This window comes from Staurois parvus, unplaced genomic scaffold, assembly GCF_062004578.1.
Source record: "Staurois parvus isolate SC_StPar_1 unplaced genomic scaffold, SC_StPar_1.0 ptg001381l, whole genome shotgun sequence".
NCBI lineage: Eukaryota > Metazoa > Chordata > Amphibia > Anura > Ranidae > Staurois > Staurois parvus.
The window spans coordinates 861,881-879,009 of record NW_028319177.1 but is presented as its reverse complement, the minus strand read 5'-3'; the positions used below and the strand labels follow the sequence as shown (position 1 = coordinate 879,009).

Sequence of the window (17,129 nt, the reverse complement as noted above, 5' to 3'; positions counted from 1 at the left end):
CTGCATAGCGCCCTCCTGCTGGAGGTTTGTTGCATTACTTTCAAAAGGCACACAGTAACAAAGAGGGTGCTAATGCTGCTTTTCCTGTATGCATTGGCTGATTTCTTGGATTTCCCAGAAGACTTTCTTAAATGGTTTTAAAAATGTCTGGCTCCCCAAAGATTCATCCCTACTATGGCCAGTAATTAAATAACAGGATGATAGCAGACACTAACTCTAGGACCTACAAACAGTCAAATACAATCATTAATGCCAAGTTCTTGACAATGCCACCCAATATGTTGCAATGGAAACCAGTACTGGCCACCAGCCATTCATATCCAGCTCAGTGGGTACACTCCAGTAATTTTACACCATTATTCACCTGGAATAATCCTTGGTAAGTACTTCCTTCATGACCCCCCCCCCCAATCATCATACAGATTTGTGACCATTAAGGTCAAACATTAGCAACAATTTTACTTTTTGGCACCATCAAGGATCTGCTGATGCTTTGACAATTCTCCACCCATACCTCAGTTCTCTAAACTTGTGCATTACTGGTCATATCCATAGTCACACATCTACCAAGAGGGTGCGTGGGCCAAATTGCTCACCACACTTTGTACCTCCAGGGTTTTGTCCAGCTCTGGTCACCACCTCCCTATGTCATATCCTCAAGTCATTCCCTGCCCATTCTGAACCCTTCTGACTTTACATTTATGTGGCACTTGTTTATATAATTAATACTGGTAAAATAATGCTATTTAGCCTCATGGAAAGATCTGAAGAAAGTTAAATGGAGTTTATGACTGTAGCTGTCCAAGGCAAAGAGGTGTATCTGTAACCCACAAGGTCAAGGGTGCTAGTAAAACCGGCCAGATTGCTCCTCATTGTAGCCAGTGGGGTCAGGGGTGTACTAGGGAAGGGCACTTTGAGTTATGAAGGGAGAACTTGGCTTCTCTGAAGGCTTCTGATCATTTGTATGAATGTTATAAGGACTCTGTCATCTCAACTGTCTGTACATCTGTTCTGGGATCCAATCAGTTCTAATCTCCCTGGAGATCCAAGTTGCTGAGGAAATTCATGTTTGATTTTAGACCTGCACTCCTTTTTCCACAATTACACTAATAATTGGCCATCATCACACAGATATTTACACCAGGGATGACATCATAGTGATGGGGACAGTTATATGGGGGATGGGGTGATAAACAGTCTGATAAAGAAATAAATGTCCTGACTCTGAAATCTGCAGATAACAGTTGGACCATTTCTGTATTAATGAGAATAGAAGATCCTCTGATCCCCGTAGATTTCTCTGCAAGTTGTCCCAAGCTGAATGTCTGAGGATAAAGACAGGTGAGATCCTTCCCTTTCTCAGGAAGAATCTGCCCGACTATTACCAGCTGTACTCTCTTATCACCCATTATATATCCTGAGATCTACAAGCTACTCATAGCCAGGAGCACAGACATTCCATACCACCCACAGCCAAGTGCACAGGCATTCTTGCCACCTAAAGTCATGTGCACAGATGTAAAACACCACCTGTAGCCATGGACACAGATGTCACACCACCCATAGCCAGGTGCACAGACTTTCCATGTCACCCATAGACTGACACACAGCTGTTTTACTCCACCCATAGCCAGGTGCACAGACTTTCCATGTCACCCATAGACTGACACACAGCTGTTTTACTTCACTCATAGCCAGGTGCACAGACTTTCCATGTCACCCATAGACTGACACACAGCTGTTTTACTCCACTCATAGCCAGGTGCACAGACACAACACTACACTGAGATACAGATGCAAAGAAGTCCAGCCCAGAGCCAGGTGCATAGATATTCCATGCCACCCATAACCAAGGGCAGAAATCTGTCAGCCAGCAGCATGGATGTCATATACCACCCATAGCCAGGTGCACAGATGCCATACAACATCCAAAACCAGCTGCACAGATGTCCCAAGTTACCCATAACCAGATGCATAGACATTCCATGCCACCCATAGCCAGATGCATAGCCATTCCATGCCACCCATAGCCAGATGCATAGACATTCCATGCCACCCATAGCCAGATGCATAGACATTCCAAGCCACCCATAGCCAGATGCCCAGACATTCCATGCCACCCATAGCCAGATGCCCAGACATTCCATGCCACCCATAGATGCCCAGACATTCCATGCCACCCATAGCCAGATGCATAGACATTCCAAGCCACCCATAGCCAGATGCATAGACATTCCATGCCACCCATAGCCAGATGCATAGACATTCCAAGCCACCCATAGCCAGATGCCCAGACATTCCATGCCACCCATAGCCAGATGCATAGACATTCCAAGCCACCCATAGTCAGATGCCCAGACATTCCATGCCACCCATAGCCAGATGCATAGACATTCCAAGCCACCCATAGCCAGATGCATAGACATTCCAAGCCACCCATAGCCAGATGCATAGCCATTCCATGCCAACCATAGCCAGATGCCCAGACATTCCATGCCACCCATAGCCAGATGCCCAGACATTCCAAGCCACCCATAGTCAGATGCCCAGACATTCCATGCCACCCATAGCCAGATGCATAGCCATTCCAAGCCACCCATAGCCAGATGCATAGCCATTCCATGCCACCCATAGCCAGATGCATAGACATTCCATGCCACCCATAGCCAGATGCATAGACATTCCAAGCCACCCATAGTCAGATGCCCAGACATTCCATGCCACCCATAGCCAGATGCATAGACATTCCAAGCCACCTATAGCCAGATGCATAGACATTCCATGCCAACCATAGCCAGATGCATAGACATTCCAAGCCACCCATAGCCAGATGCATAGCCATTCCATGCCAACCATAGCCAGATGCATAGACATTCCAAGCTACCCATAGCCAGGTGTGGGTTGGATTTTTATTTTTTGGGTCGCCAGACGGCATTCAAGATTGAAAAGGGATCTACCTTGGGAGGCTTTTTTTGTTTTTGAATAAAAGACTTGTCCTATACTGGCTGTGTTTTTATTGACTTTGAAATTTGTTGTTGTATGAGTAGGTGTATTATGTACCCCATACCTATTCATGGGGGAAGGCAGGGATCTGGGGGCTTCCAAATTTCAATAAACCCCCCACTCACAGCCCTACACAACCACCAGGTGCATTTCTTGGAAAGGGTAAGTGACATCTGAGTTTTTGGGTCTAAAGACTTCAATGGAGACGCTGCAGAAAAGCATGTAGTGCATTTTTGATGCGTTTTTGATGCATTTTGCGTTTTATTCTGCCCAGGAACAAGTTGAAAAAAGTAAAAAATCACTCAAAATGCATAAAAAACGCATAAAAAATGTGTCAAAACTGCATGTGCAAAAACGCAAAATGCACCAACGGATCAAACACAAACTGCATAGGTGTGAGCCAAGCCTTACATAAAGATATTGATGAGATAGAACGAGTCCAGAGACGGGGAACACAAATGGTGAAAGGTCTGAGGGATCAAACATATCAGGAGAGACTGCAGGAACTTCATATGTACAGTCTGGAGGAAAGAAGGGAAAGGATGGACATGACCAAAACCTTTCAATACATCAAGAGGGGGAATAAGGTTCTGGAGGGCAGGATGTTCAGTATGAAGCCAAGATGAAGAACACGGGACATGACCTCCAACTGACTGGAGGAAAGTTCCCAACTCATCTTAGAAAGTCATATTTTCCTGAAAGGGTAGTTGATGGTTGGAATAGACCTCCAGCAGAGGTAGTGAGTCAGTCAGCAGTAAGTGGCTTCAGACATGCTTGGGGCAAACATGGATCTAGACAAAAAAAGGTAATAAAAAATCAAAAGGAAAAAAAAAAAAGTAAAAGAAAAACAATTTACAAAAAAAAGAGTCAGACTCGATGGAGCACTTGGTCTTTTTTCTGCTGTCACTTATCTTTGTTTTTGTTTCTTATGTGTCTCATATGATGTCATGCATCTCATGTGATGTCAGAGGTCTCATATGATGTCATGCATCTCATGTGATGTCAGGGGTCTCATATGATGTCATGCATCTCATGTGATGTCGGGGGTCTCATATGATGTCATGCATCTCATGTGATGTCCGGGGTCTTATATGATGTCATGCATCTCATGTGATGTCGGGGGTCTCATATGATGTCATGCATCTCATGTGATGTCCGGGGTCTCATATGATGTCATGCATCTCATGTGATGTCGGGGGTCTCATATGATGTCATGCATCTCATGTGATGTCGGGGGTCTCATATGATGTCATGCATCTCATGTGATGTCGGGGGTCTCATATGATGTCATGCATCTCATGTGATGTCGGGGGTCTCATATGATGTCATGCATCTCATGTGATGTCAGGGGTCTCATATGATGTCATGCATCTCACGTGATGTCGGGGGTCTCATATGATGTCATGCATCTCACGTGATGTCGGGGGTCTCATATGATGTCATGCATCTCACGTGATGTCAGAGGTCTCATATGATGTCATGCATCTCACGTGATGTCGGGGGTCTCATATGATGTCATGCATCTCACATGATGTCAGGGGTCTCATATGATGTCATGCATCTCACGTGATGTCAGAGGTCTCATATGATGTCATGCATCTCACGTGATGTCAGGGGTCTCATATGATGTCATGCATCTCACGTGATGTCAGGGGTCTCATATGATGTCATGCATCTCTCGTGATGTCAGAAGTCTCATATGATGTCATGCATCTCATGTGATGTCAGGGGTCTCATATGATGTCATGCATCTCATGTGATGTCAGGGGTCTCATATGATGTCATGCATCTCATGTGATGTCAGGGGTCTCATATGATGTCATATGATGTAATGTGTATCAGGTAATGTAAATTGTTACTTTGCGGTTGAATTCCTAAACCTGGAGAGTCCAGAATCTGGTGCAGCTCTGCATAGAAACCAATCAGCTTCCAGGTTTCCCTGTCAAAGCTTCATTGATCCAGCTGAAGGTAGAAGCTGATTGGCTCCCATGCACAGCTGCAGCAGATTTTGCACCCTCCAGTGTTAGGAAATCTCCCCCTTTGTGGTGTAGAAATGACTTTGAGGATAGTCCTCTTTTGCCCCCTTGCTGTTTGTGGTGAGTGGTGACATCCCAGCAAAGTGACGATGGACGACCCATGCTCAGTCACAGCGGATCCACATTTCATTCATTCTCTGTAATGAGCGGTTCTGGAACAATTGTCAGTCCAGGGAGCAGTGGGCGGAGTGATCCCTCCCTCCTGACTGGCTCCACCCTCAGCAGACCTCCTATATAAGAAGAAGTAGAAGAGCAGCTGATCACAAGTGTCTCTGATAAGGAAGCAGGATGGCAGATAATGTGAGTATGAGCACTGGTGGAAGCTGCAAGAGCTGAGCGAATGGCTTCTGTGGGGGATGGTTGGTGTAGTGCGGTGGGCTGAGGGTGTTGGTGGGCTGAGGATGGTGGTGGTTATAAGGTTGCTTAATGTTGGTATGATGTTGCTGAAGGGGGGTGTTTATTTGCTGTGTTTGGATGGTGATGGGCATAGCTTGGTGTAGGGTATGGTCAGGGGCGGACTGACAACTCATGGGGCCCCCAGGCAATAGGGGATCATGGGGCCCCTGTGTCCTTGCCCAAATGCAAAAAAGCCTATGATAAAGGTACTGGGGTATCTCATGGGGCCCCCTACTGACCCTGGGCCCATAGGCAGTGCCCGAGTTTCCCAATGGTCAGTCTGCCCCTGGTGATGGGTGTAGTGTTGGTGCAGTGAGGATGCTGATGGCTCTAGTGTTGGTGGATGTTGGCAGTGGTTGGTATGGTGTTGTTGGAGGAGGCCATTGATATGTCAGGGGGGCCTTTAGTTGGTGGGTTTGGGTGGTGATGGGTATAGTTTGGTGTAGGTTATGGTATTAGTTCTTTGTTGTTGGTGGGGGTTTTGCCTGTTTAGGGTGTGATGAATGCATTTTGATGTCCTGGCTCAGAGCTTGGTCTGCCTTCCTGGGTATTCTTAGTATTGGGTATATACTGGTATGACTCCAATGCTCATTTCCTTCACAATTACTCTTAGTGACTCGTTTCCATCCCCCCCCTTATTTTTTTATGTATGTGTGATTATAAACTTTCTATAGTTTCATAAATGGTCCTATTCTGAGGTGACGTGTTCATCCATTGTGCCAGATAATTGTTTCTATGCAGGATGGAAGCAGGGGGTGGGAAGGGGGTAGGGGGGACACTCCAGACCAATCAGACATTTTGATGTACTCTTGACAAACTAACATGCTGACCAGAATTCACCATCCGGCTGTCTGTAGATGGGACTATAACTTGTATAAAGCTCTGGGCAGCCGCCATACATGACATGACCATTGTAAGTGAAAATGTATATATTGTCATTGATCTGTCAGACATTTGTGATCTGCTGGGGATGTCTGAGCTCCCTCCACTCTCCCACACAAAGGAGTCAACAAATGGCTGTGACACACAAATCCCAAATATATTCTGAGTTCAGTAGCTGCAACCATGAGATGTCTCTTCTGTCTATAATCGGTGTAATAATTCTCTCCTCCCATACAGACTGTTACCGCTAATAACCTCGGCCTCAAACCTGGTCACTCCGTGGAGGTGGAGGGCTTCATTCCGGTGGAGTGTAAAGAGTAAGTCATGTTTCTCCCCTCAGCTACTTATTATATAATAGATTTCTGTTCTCTGTATAATAATTTGCCAGAAGCTTAACTTCCAAAAGCAGAAAAGTGTGCTGTGTGTACAGAACATCCTACTGATCCCTCCTCGCTGGGGTTTTGCCATGCGTGGTCTTATGCCTGACTGTTCAAGTGTTTTGACCTAAACTTGCTCTGACTTTATTTCTTCTGGACCCCAACAAACTTTATAGCTGCAGGCACTGTGGAGGAATTTTTAACCTCCAAATTAATAGCAGATAGCACTTCATCTTTACCACGTACATGGACGTCCAACTTCCCTGGAATGGCAACAGAGCATGAAAGGGCAGAAAGTTGTAGTGACTTCACAGCTCCTCCATCTCCTAGCAGGGGCTCAGCAGCTCAGCTCACCTTCTCAGCTTTAACTGGATAGTTGATCTCCCCCCTCCTAGTGGTGACTCCTTGGCCCAATTCACCCTTCCACAGCAGTGACTCAGCAGCTTGGATCACCCTTCCTCCCAGAGTAGTAGGATGGGAGCACAGAGCTTAGAACAGACATGAATGACTTCAGTTTCTCTTAAATTTTCAAGATGACTTGTTCCACAGTGGCTGCAACTACAAATGTCAGTGAAGGATTGTCTCAAAGCTTAATTACTGCTTGTTAAGAATATATAGACAACAGTATATCTGTCTATATCCAGGCTACAGGTCCACTTTAGGTGCTTTTGGTACAGTGTATTACCAGGCCCCCACATCTTTCAAGGAAACCTTTAGTTTAAGTCTCCAAAAATATTAGCTCATATAATTTAAGTGGCAGAAGTACCTCTGAAACCCATGGGGTGTACCACTGATGAATTACTCGAGTATTACATCCAACAAGGTCAGCTGAGCAGAATTGCCTTTTCTGTCTTTCTAGGTTTGCTATCATCTTGGGAACAGATGAGAAGAATCTTGTGCTACACTTTAGTCCTCGATTTGACTATCAAGGAGTCCAGCGCATGATAGTCATGAACTCAATGGTGGACAATGTTTGGGGAGAAGAGCAGAGGGAGAGTTTCTTCCCCTTCCAGAAGGGATCGGACACTACGGTATGTCTGCCCATCCAACATTTGTCCTGCCCCTCCCAGTGTAAAGTGGTATCATTGGACACATAATATCCATCTCTGAAAGATACAGTAGGCAGTCAGTGATGGCTTACATCAAGGATATGTAGACTCTGATGCTTGCCCCTTCAGCTCCTTCCATGAAGGATGGGAACATCCTAGATGGGAAGATCTAATGAATTCTGTCATGCTGCCATTGTGAGCTATGATATACTGCCTAGCAAATGGTTGTCAGAAATTTACTTGGAAAAACGCACAAATGAAAATGTTAATGAGATATTTTGCTTGTCATTTAAAAATGAGATCTTGGTGAGATTATAGGAAGAGGGAGTGGGGATACAGTAATCTGACATGGAATGTCACTTTATGGCTCAATCTGGGGAGTAGTGGGGGGGGGCTGGCTGGTCACTTGTATGTGCCCAGAATAATGGTATTCTCATTTCCCCAAGTCCGTCATGGTAGATGGGACCCTTGTCCAAGGTCATTTGAACTGCAGATCTCAGTATTGATAACTGAGGCATAACCTTCACTTTGCTATAAACCTGAAATGTTAAGCCCTGCCCCCTAGGATTCACTGTCAAAATGCCAGAGCCCCAGTGCACAGATGAGTCATGGCACTTTCACATTGCTAAGCATCCATGCTACATGGCAATGATATGTGGCTTACAGAAGCCTCTCAACCTGTTGCCCCAGAGGAATCCTTGAGGTTTTTAGGTCTTTGGAGAACCCCTACTACCAATTCATTGGTAGGGAGTGGTGGCAATGCCCCTTACATTGGTGGTAAGAATGTCACAGCAGTGGTCAAAATGCCACTTACAAGCCGTGAAAAGTTCATTGGTATCATGAAGCTGGCCCCCAAAATAAGCAGGCACCATCAAATGGGGTGTTAATCAGCCAAAGCTGAAGGAACCTTGGTTGGCAGAGCAGGACTCCAAACTGGCCAACAGCTATTGATCTCCTGAGGGCTCCAGTTATTCTAAGCAACAGTCTGACTGTTGCTAAAATTGCAACACAAGTGTTAATGGTTATAATAAAAATAAACATAAATGGCGCACAGAATATGTGCGCATATCTTCTGGAAAGGTTTTGGTAGTTCATCTTTACATCTAGCAGTCATTGACTATTAATAGTCCAGCAAGCTGACACTGCCATCTTTTCTTACAGGTTTCCTTCCAGTTTGCACTAGACAAGATCACCATACAATTACCTACAGGAAATCCTCTCACATTTCCAGTCCGCTTTACCATAGAGGAGATCTCCTACTTGGCTCTGAGAAACCTCCAGCTCAAGTCAATCACACTGAAATGAAGAATCCATCAATGGCGGAGCCACCTGTCCCACGTGTCCATATCCAGGCTCTGTGAAATGGCCAGAGTGGATGAAGAATTTTTAATAGTCCAGCAAGCTGACACTGCCATCTTTTCTTACAGGTTTCCTTCCAGTTTGCACTAGACAAGATCACCATACAATTACCTACAGGAAATCCTCTCACATTTCCAGTCCGCTTTACCATAAAGGAGATCTCCTACTTGGCTCTGAGAAACCTCCAACTCAAGTCCATCAAACTGAAATGAAGAATCCATCAATGGAGGAGCTGCCTGTCCCACATGTCCATATCCAGGCTCTGTGAAATGGCCAGAGTGGATGAAGAGGTTTTCCCTGTTTTGTAGCCGCTCCCACCTCCCTCCATGCTGCTCATATAGACAGACCTTGTGTTTTTGCTCAGATTATTTACTGTAAGTGAATGTCATCCACATTTCAAATAAAATCCAATGAGCTGTATTGTTCCTGATTGTTTTGTTCTGCTCCCAACTGACTTTGTATTGATTGCTGTGGTGGATAGCATCCCTGCCTGCTGCATAGCGCCCTCCTGCTGGAGGTTTGTTGCATTACTTTCAGAAGGCACACAGTAACCAAGAGGGTGCTAATGCTGCTTTTCCTGTATGCATTGGCTGATTTCTTGGATTTCCCATAAGACCTTCTGATATTAAATGGTTTTAAAAATGTCTGGCTCTCCAAAGATTCATCCCTACTATGGCCAGTTATTAAATAACAGGATGATAGCAGACACTAACTCTAGGACCTAAAAAAGTCAAATACAATCATTAATGCCAGGTTCTTGACAATGCCACCCAATATGTTGTAATGGAAACCAGTACTGGCCACAAGCCACTCATATCCAGCTCAGTGGGTACACTCCAGTAATTTTACACCATTATTCACCTGGAATAATCCTTGGTAAGTACTTCCTTCATGACCCCCGACCCCCCCCCCCCCCCTCATCATACAGATTTGTGACCAGTAAGCTCAAACATTAGCAACAATTTTACTTTTTGGCACCATCAAGGATCAGCTGATGCTTTGACAATTCTCTACCCATACCTCAGTTCTCTAAACTTGTGCATTACTGGTCATATCCATAGTCACACATCTACCAAGAGGGTAGGTGAAGATCCTCTGATCCCCAGAGATTTCCCTGCAAGTCGTCCCGACCTGAATGTCTGAGGATAAAGACAGGTGAGAGCCTTCCCTTTCTCAGGAAGAATCTGCCCGACTATTACCAGCTGTACTCTCTTCCCACCCATTATATATCCCGAGACCTACAAGCTACTCATAGCCAAGTGCACGGACATTCCATACCACCCACAGCCAAGTGCACAGGCATTCTTGCCACCTAAAGACATGTGCACAGATGTAAAACACCACCTGTAGCCATGGACACAGATGTCACACCTCACCCATAGCCAGGTGCACAGACTTTCCATGTCACCCATAGACTGACACACAGCTGTTTTACTCCACTCATAGCCAGGTGCACAGACTTTCCATGTCACCCATAGACTGACACACAGCTGTTTTACTCCACTCATAGCCAGGTGCACAGACACAACACTACACTGAGATACAGATGCAAAGAAGTCCAGCCCAGAGCCAGGTGCATAGATATTCCATGCCACCCATAACCAAGGGCAGAAATCTGTCAGCCAGCTGCATGGATGTCATATACCACCCATAGCCAGGTGCACAGATGCCATACAACATCCAAAACCAGCTGCACCGACGTCCCAAGTTACCCATAGCCAGATGCCCAGACATTCCATGCCACCCATTGCCAGATGCCCAGACATTCCATGCCACCCATAGCCAGATGCACAGACATTCCATGCCACCCATAGCCAGATGCACAGACATTCTATGCCACCCATAGCCAGATGCCCAGACATTCCATGCCACCCATAGCCAGGTGCATATACATTCCAAGCCACCCATAGCCAGGTGCATATACATTCCAAGCCACCCATAGCCAGCTGCATAGACATTCCAAGCCACCCATAGCCAGATGCATAGACATTCCAAGCCACCCATAGCCAGGTGTGGGTTGGATTTTTATTTTTTGGGTCGCCAGATGGCATTCAAGATTGAAACGGGATCTACCTTGGGAGGCTTTTTTTGTTTTTGAATAAAAGACTTGTCCTATACTGGCTGTGTTTTTATTGACTTTGAAATGTGTTGTTGTATGAGTAGGTGTATTATGTACCCGATACCTATTCATGGAGGAAGGCAGGGATCTGGGGGCTTCCAAATTTCAATAAACCCCCCACTCACAGCCCTACACAACCACCAGGTGCATGTCTTGGAAAGGGTAAGTGACATCTGAGTTTTTGGGTCTATAGACTTCAATGGAGACGCTGCAGAAAAGCATGTAGTGCATTGTTGATGCGTTTTTGATGCATTTTGCGTTTTATTCTGCCCAGGAACAAGTTGAAAAAGTAAAAAAAAACACTCAAAATGCATAAAAAACGCATACAAAATGTGTCAAAACTGCATGTGCAAAAACGCAAAATGCACCACAAAACGCACTGCAGAAACGGATCAAACACAAACTGCATAGGTGTGAGCAAAGCCTTCCATAAAGATATTGATGAGATAGAACGAGTCCAGAGACGGGGAACACAAATGGTGAAAGGTCTGAGGGATCAAACATATCAGGAGAGACTGCAGGAACTTCATATGTACAGTCTGGAGGAAAGAAGGGAAAGGATGGACATGACCAAAACCTTTCAGTACATCAAGAGGGGGAATAAGGTTCTGGAGGGCAGGATGTTCAGTATGAAGCCAAGATGAAGAACACGGGACATGACCTCCAACTGACTGGAGGAAAGTTCCCAACTCATCTTAGAAAGTCATATTTTCCTGAAAGGGTAGTTGATGGTTGGAATAGACCTCCAGCAGAGGTAGTGAGTCAGTCAGCAGTAAGTGGCTTCAGACATGCTTGGGGCAAACATAGATATAGACAAAAAAAGGTAATAAAAAATCAAAAGTAAAAAGAAAACCAAAATAAAAACAATTTACAAAATAAAGAGTCAGACTCAATGGAGCACTTGGTCTTTTTTCTGCTGTCACTTATCTTTGTTTTTGTTTCTTATGTGTCTCATATGATGTCATGCATCTCATGTGATGTCAGGGGTCTCATATGATGTCATGCATCTCATGTGATGTCAGGGGTCTCATATGATGTCATGCATCTCATGTGATGTCGGGGGTCTCATATGATGTCATGCATCTTATGTGATGTCGGGGGTCTCATATGATGTCATACATCTCTTGTGATGTCAGGGGTCTCATATGATGTCATGCATCTCATGTGATGTCGGGGGTCTCATATGATGTCATGCATCTAATGTGATGTCGGGGGTCTCATATGATGTCATGCATCTCATGTGATGTCGGGGGTCTCATATGATGTCATGTATCTCATGTGATGTCAGGGGTCTCATATGATGTAATGTGTATCAGGTAATGTAAATTGTTACTTTGCGGTTGAATTCCTAAACCTGGAGAGTCCAGAATCTGGTGCAGCTCTGCATAGAAACCAATCAGCTTCCAGGTTTCCCTGTCAAAGCTTCATTGATCCAGCTGAAGGTAGAAGCTGATTGGCTCCCATGCACAGCTGCAGCAGATTTTGCACCCTCCAGTGTTAGGAAATCTCCCCCTTTGTGGTGTAGAAATGACTTTGAGGATAGTCCTCTTTTGCCCCCTTGCTGTTTGTGGTGAGTGGTGACATCCCAGCAGAGTGATGATGGACGACCCATGCTCAGTCACAGCGGATCCACATTTCATTCATTCTCTGTAATGAGCGGTTCTGGAAGAATTGTCAGTCCAGGGAGCAGTGGGCGGAGTGATCCCTCCCTCCTGACTGGCTCCACCCTCAGCAGACCTCCTATATAAGAAGAAGTAGAAGAGCAGCTGATCACAAGTGTCTCTGATAAGGAAGCAGGATGGCAGATACTGTGAGTATGAGCACTGGTGGAAGCTGCAAGAGCTGAGCAAATGGCTTCTGTGGGGGATGGTGGGTGTAGTGTGGTGGGTAGTGGTGAGTATTGGTTTGCTTGGTGTGGACACAAGTTGATGTCGGGCTGGTTTGATGTTGGTGGTGGAGGTATATGTATGAGCACTGGTGGAAGCTGCAAGAGCTGAGCAAATGGCTTCTGTGGGGGATGGTGGGTGTAGTGGTTGGTGGGCTGAGGACGGCGGTGGGTGTAGTGGTTGGTGGGCTGAGGACGGCGGTGGGTGTAGTGGTTGGTGGGCTGAGGACGGCGGTGGGTGTAGTGGTTGGTGGGCTGAGGACGGCGGTGGGTGTAGTGGTTGGTGGGCTGAGGACGGCGGTGGGTGTAGTGGTTGGTGGGATGAGGACGGCGGTGGGTATAAGGTTGCTGATGTTGGCAGTGGTTGGTATGTTGCTGGAGGGGGGTGTTTATTTGCTGGCTTTAGATGGTGATGGGTATAGCTTGGTGTATGGTATTAGTTTTTTGTTGGTGGGGGATTTGCCTGTTTAGGGTGTGATGAATGCGTTTTGCTGTCCTGGCACAGAGCTTGGTCTGCCTTCTGGATATTCTTAGTATTGGGTATATACTGGTATGGCTCTAACGTTTGTTTCTTTCACAATTATCTTAGTAACTCATTCTTTTCATACCCCCCCCCCTTATTATGTTTATGTGCATATTTTCACTTTTTTTGTGCAGTTGTATAAATGGTCCTATTCTGAGATGTGACATGTTCATCCATTGTGCCAGATCTTCTTTTTTTTTTTTTTTTTTTTTCTATGCAGGATGGAAGCTGGGGGTGGGGGGGGTGGGGTATACTCCCAGACCAATCAGACATTTTGATGTACTCTTGACAAACTAACATGCTGACTAGAAATCAATTCATACTGTACATACCAAGTCAGGGGTGGACTGACAACTCATGGGGCCCCTGTGTCCTTGTCCAAACTCAAAGCCTATGAAAAAGGTACCAGGGGCATATCATGGGGCCCCCTACTGACCCCGGGCACTGCCCAAGTTTCCAAATGGTCAGTCCACCCCTGTACCAAGTACATTACTAAACGTGAATGCTGGGCAGACCTTGTGCCGGTCAGTAATTGGCACCATCCGGCTGTCTGTAGATGGGACTATAACTTGTATAAAGCTCTGGGCAGCCGACATACATGACATGAACATTGTAAGTGAAAATGTATATATTGTCATTGATCTGTCAGACATTTGTGATCTGCTGGGGATGTCTGAGCTCCCTCCACTCTCCCACACAAAGGAGTCAACAAATGGCTGTGACACACAAATCCCAAATATATTCTGAGTTCAGTAGCTGCAACCATGAGATCTCTTCTGTCTATAATCGGTGTAATAATTCTCTCCTCCCATACAGACTGTTACCTTTAATAACCTCGGCCTCAAACCTGGTCACTCCGTGGAGGTGGAGGGCTTCATTCCGGTGGAGTGTAAAGAGTAAGTCATGTTTCTCCCCTCAGCTACTTATTGTATAATCTCTTCTCTCTGTAATAGTTTGCCAAAAGCTTACTTTACAAAAGTAGAAAGTGTGCTCTGTGTGCAGAATATCCTACTGATCCCTCATTGCTGGGGTTTTGCCATGTGTGGTCCCTCAAATACCTGACTGGCTCAGAGCAAGTTTAACTCAAACACTTGTGCTTTGTTCTGGACCCCAATTAACTTTATAGCTGCAGGCACTGTGGAGGAATTGTAACCTCAAACTTAATACCAGAAATCCCTTCATCACTACTGCTTACCTAGTTAGAGGTCCAACACCCCAAGAATGGCAACAGGGAGTGAAAGGGCACAAAGTAGTAGGGACTTCTCAACTCTTCCATCTCCTAGTAGGGACTCGGCAGCTCAACTTTAACTGGATAGTTCAGCTTCCCCTTCCTAGTGGTGACTCCTTGGCCCAATTCACCCTTCCACAGCAGCGACTTGGCAGTTTGGATCACCCTTCCTCCCACACTAGTAGGATATGAGCACAGAGCTTGGACCAGACATGAATGACTTCAGTTTCTCTTGAAAATGTTCAGGATAAATTGTTCCACAGTGGCTGCAAATACAAATGTCATTGAGGGACTGTCTCAAAGCTTAATTACTGCTGGTTAAAAATATATAGACAACTGTGTGTCTGTCTATATCCAGGCTACAGGTCTATTTTTAGGTGCTTTTTGGTACAGTGATGGATTACCAGGACCCCATGTCTTTCAAGAAAAACTTTAGTTTAAGTCTCCAAAAATATTAGGTGGCAGAAGTACCTCTGAAACCCATGGGGAGTACCACTGATGATTTACTCGAGTACTACATCCAACAAGGTCAGCTGAGCAGAATTGCCTTTTCTGTCTTTCTAGGTTTGCCATCATCTTGGGAACAGATGAGAAGAATCTTGTGCTACACTTTAGTCCTCGATTTGACTATGAAGGAGTCCAGCTCATGATAGTCATGAACTCAATGGTGGCCAATGTTTGGGGAGAAGAGCAGAGGGAAAGTTTCTTCCCCTTCCAGAAGGGATTGGACACTACGGTATGTCTACACTGGGAGGGGCAGGACAAATGTTAGATATGCATTTAATGATGCCACTTTGCCCATCCATCTCTGAAAGATACAGTAGGCAGTCAGTGATGGCTTACATCAAGGATATGTAGACTCTGATGCTTGCCCCTTCAGCTCCTTCCATGAAGGATGGGAATATTCCAGATGGGAAGATCTAATGTATTCTATCATGCTGCCATTGTGAGCTATGATATACTGCCTAATGAATGGTTGCTGTTGGTCAGATTAATGGTTGTCAGAAATTAACTTGGAAAAACACACAGAAGTGAAAATGCTAATTTTGCTTGTCATTAAAATTGAGATCTTGGATTATAGGAAGAGGGAATGGGGGATACAGTAATCTGAGCCTTCACAGGGGACCTTAAGGTGACATTCCATGTCAATCTGGGTAGTAGTGGGGGGCTGGCTGGTCACTTGTATGTGCCCAGAATAATGGTCTTATTTGCCCATCATGGTAGATGGGACCCTCATCCAAGGACATATGACCTGCAGATCTCAGTATTGATAACTGAGGCATAACCTTCCCTAGAAACATGAAATGTTAAGCCCTGCCCCCTAGGATTCACTGTCAAAATGCCAGAGCCCCAGTGCACAGTTGAGTCACAGCACACACATTGCTAAGCATCTACACTACATGGTAATATGTGGCTTACAGAAGCCTCTCAACCTGTTGCCCCAGAGGAATCCTTGAGGTTTTTAGGTCTTTAGAGAACCCCTACTACCAATTCATTGGTAGTGAGTGGTGGCAATGCCCCTTACATTGGTGGTAAGAATGCCCCACTTACAGCCGTGGTCAATGCCATGTACAGGCAGTGTGAAGTTCATTGGCATCATGAAGCAGGCCCTCAAAGGTTAATCAGCCAAAGCTGAAGGAACCTTGGTTGGCAGGCCAGGACTCAAGACTGGCCAATAGCTATTGATCTCCTGAGGGCTCCAGTTATTCTATGTAACAGTCAAAGAGACTGTTGGTAAAATTGTAACACAGAAGCTTGTCCCCCCCCCCCCCCCCCCCCCAATTACCATATAAATGGAACATATCTTCTGGAAAGGTTTTAGTTGATGTATTTTGGTAGTCTGTCTCTACAACCAGCAGTCATTGGCTTTTTTTAATAGTCCAGCAAGCTGACACTGCCATCTTTTCTGACAGGTTTCCTTCCAGTTTGCACTAGACAAGATCACCATACAATTACCTACAGGAAATCCTTTCACATTTCCAGTCCGCTTTACCATAGAGGAGATCTCCTACTTGGCTGCGAGAAACCTCCAGCTCAAGTCCATCACACTGAAATGAAGAATCCATCAATGGAGGAGCTGCCTGACCCACGTGTCCATATCCAGGCTCTGTGAAACTGCTATAATGGATGGAGAGGTTTTTCCTGTTTTGTAGCTGCTTCCCCACCTCCCTCCAATCTGCATCCTCGCTGCTCATAAAGCCTTTCTTTTTGCTCAGATCATGTACTAGAAACTAATTTCTTCTACATTTCAAATAAAATCCAATGAGCTCAA

General features: G+C 45.4%; 1 protein-coding gene and 1 long non-coding RNA gene across 2 annotated transcripts; both read left to right on the top strand.

Moving 5' to 3' along the window:
• Window positions 1–197: 197 nt before the first annotated feature.
• LOC149436309 (galectin-1-like) lies at window positions 198–9,090 on the top strand. Its single transcript, XM_089661754.1, has 4 exons — window positions 198–296; window positions 6,555–6,634; window positions 7,554–7,725; window positions 8,905–9,090. Exons 1-4 carry the CDS (start codon window positions 198–200, stop codon window positions 9,046–9,048), a joined length of 495 nt encoding a protein of 164 aa, XP_089517880.1. The 3' UTR covers window positions 9,049–9,090.
• A 6,337-nt stretch (window positions 9,091–15,427) lies between these two features.
• Window positions 15,428–17,129, top strand: LOC149436308 (uncharacterized). Its single transcript, XR_016308317.1, has 2 exons — window positions 15,428–15,593; window positions 16,771–17,129. It is a non-coding gene; the product is annotated as an uncharacterized LOC149436308 (long non-coding RNA).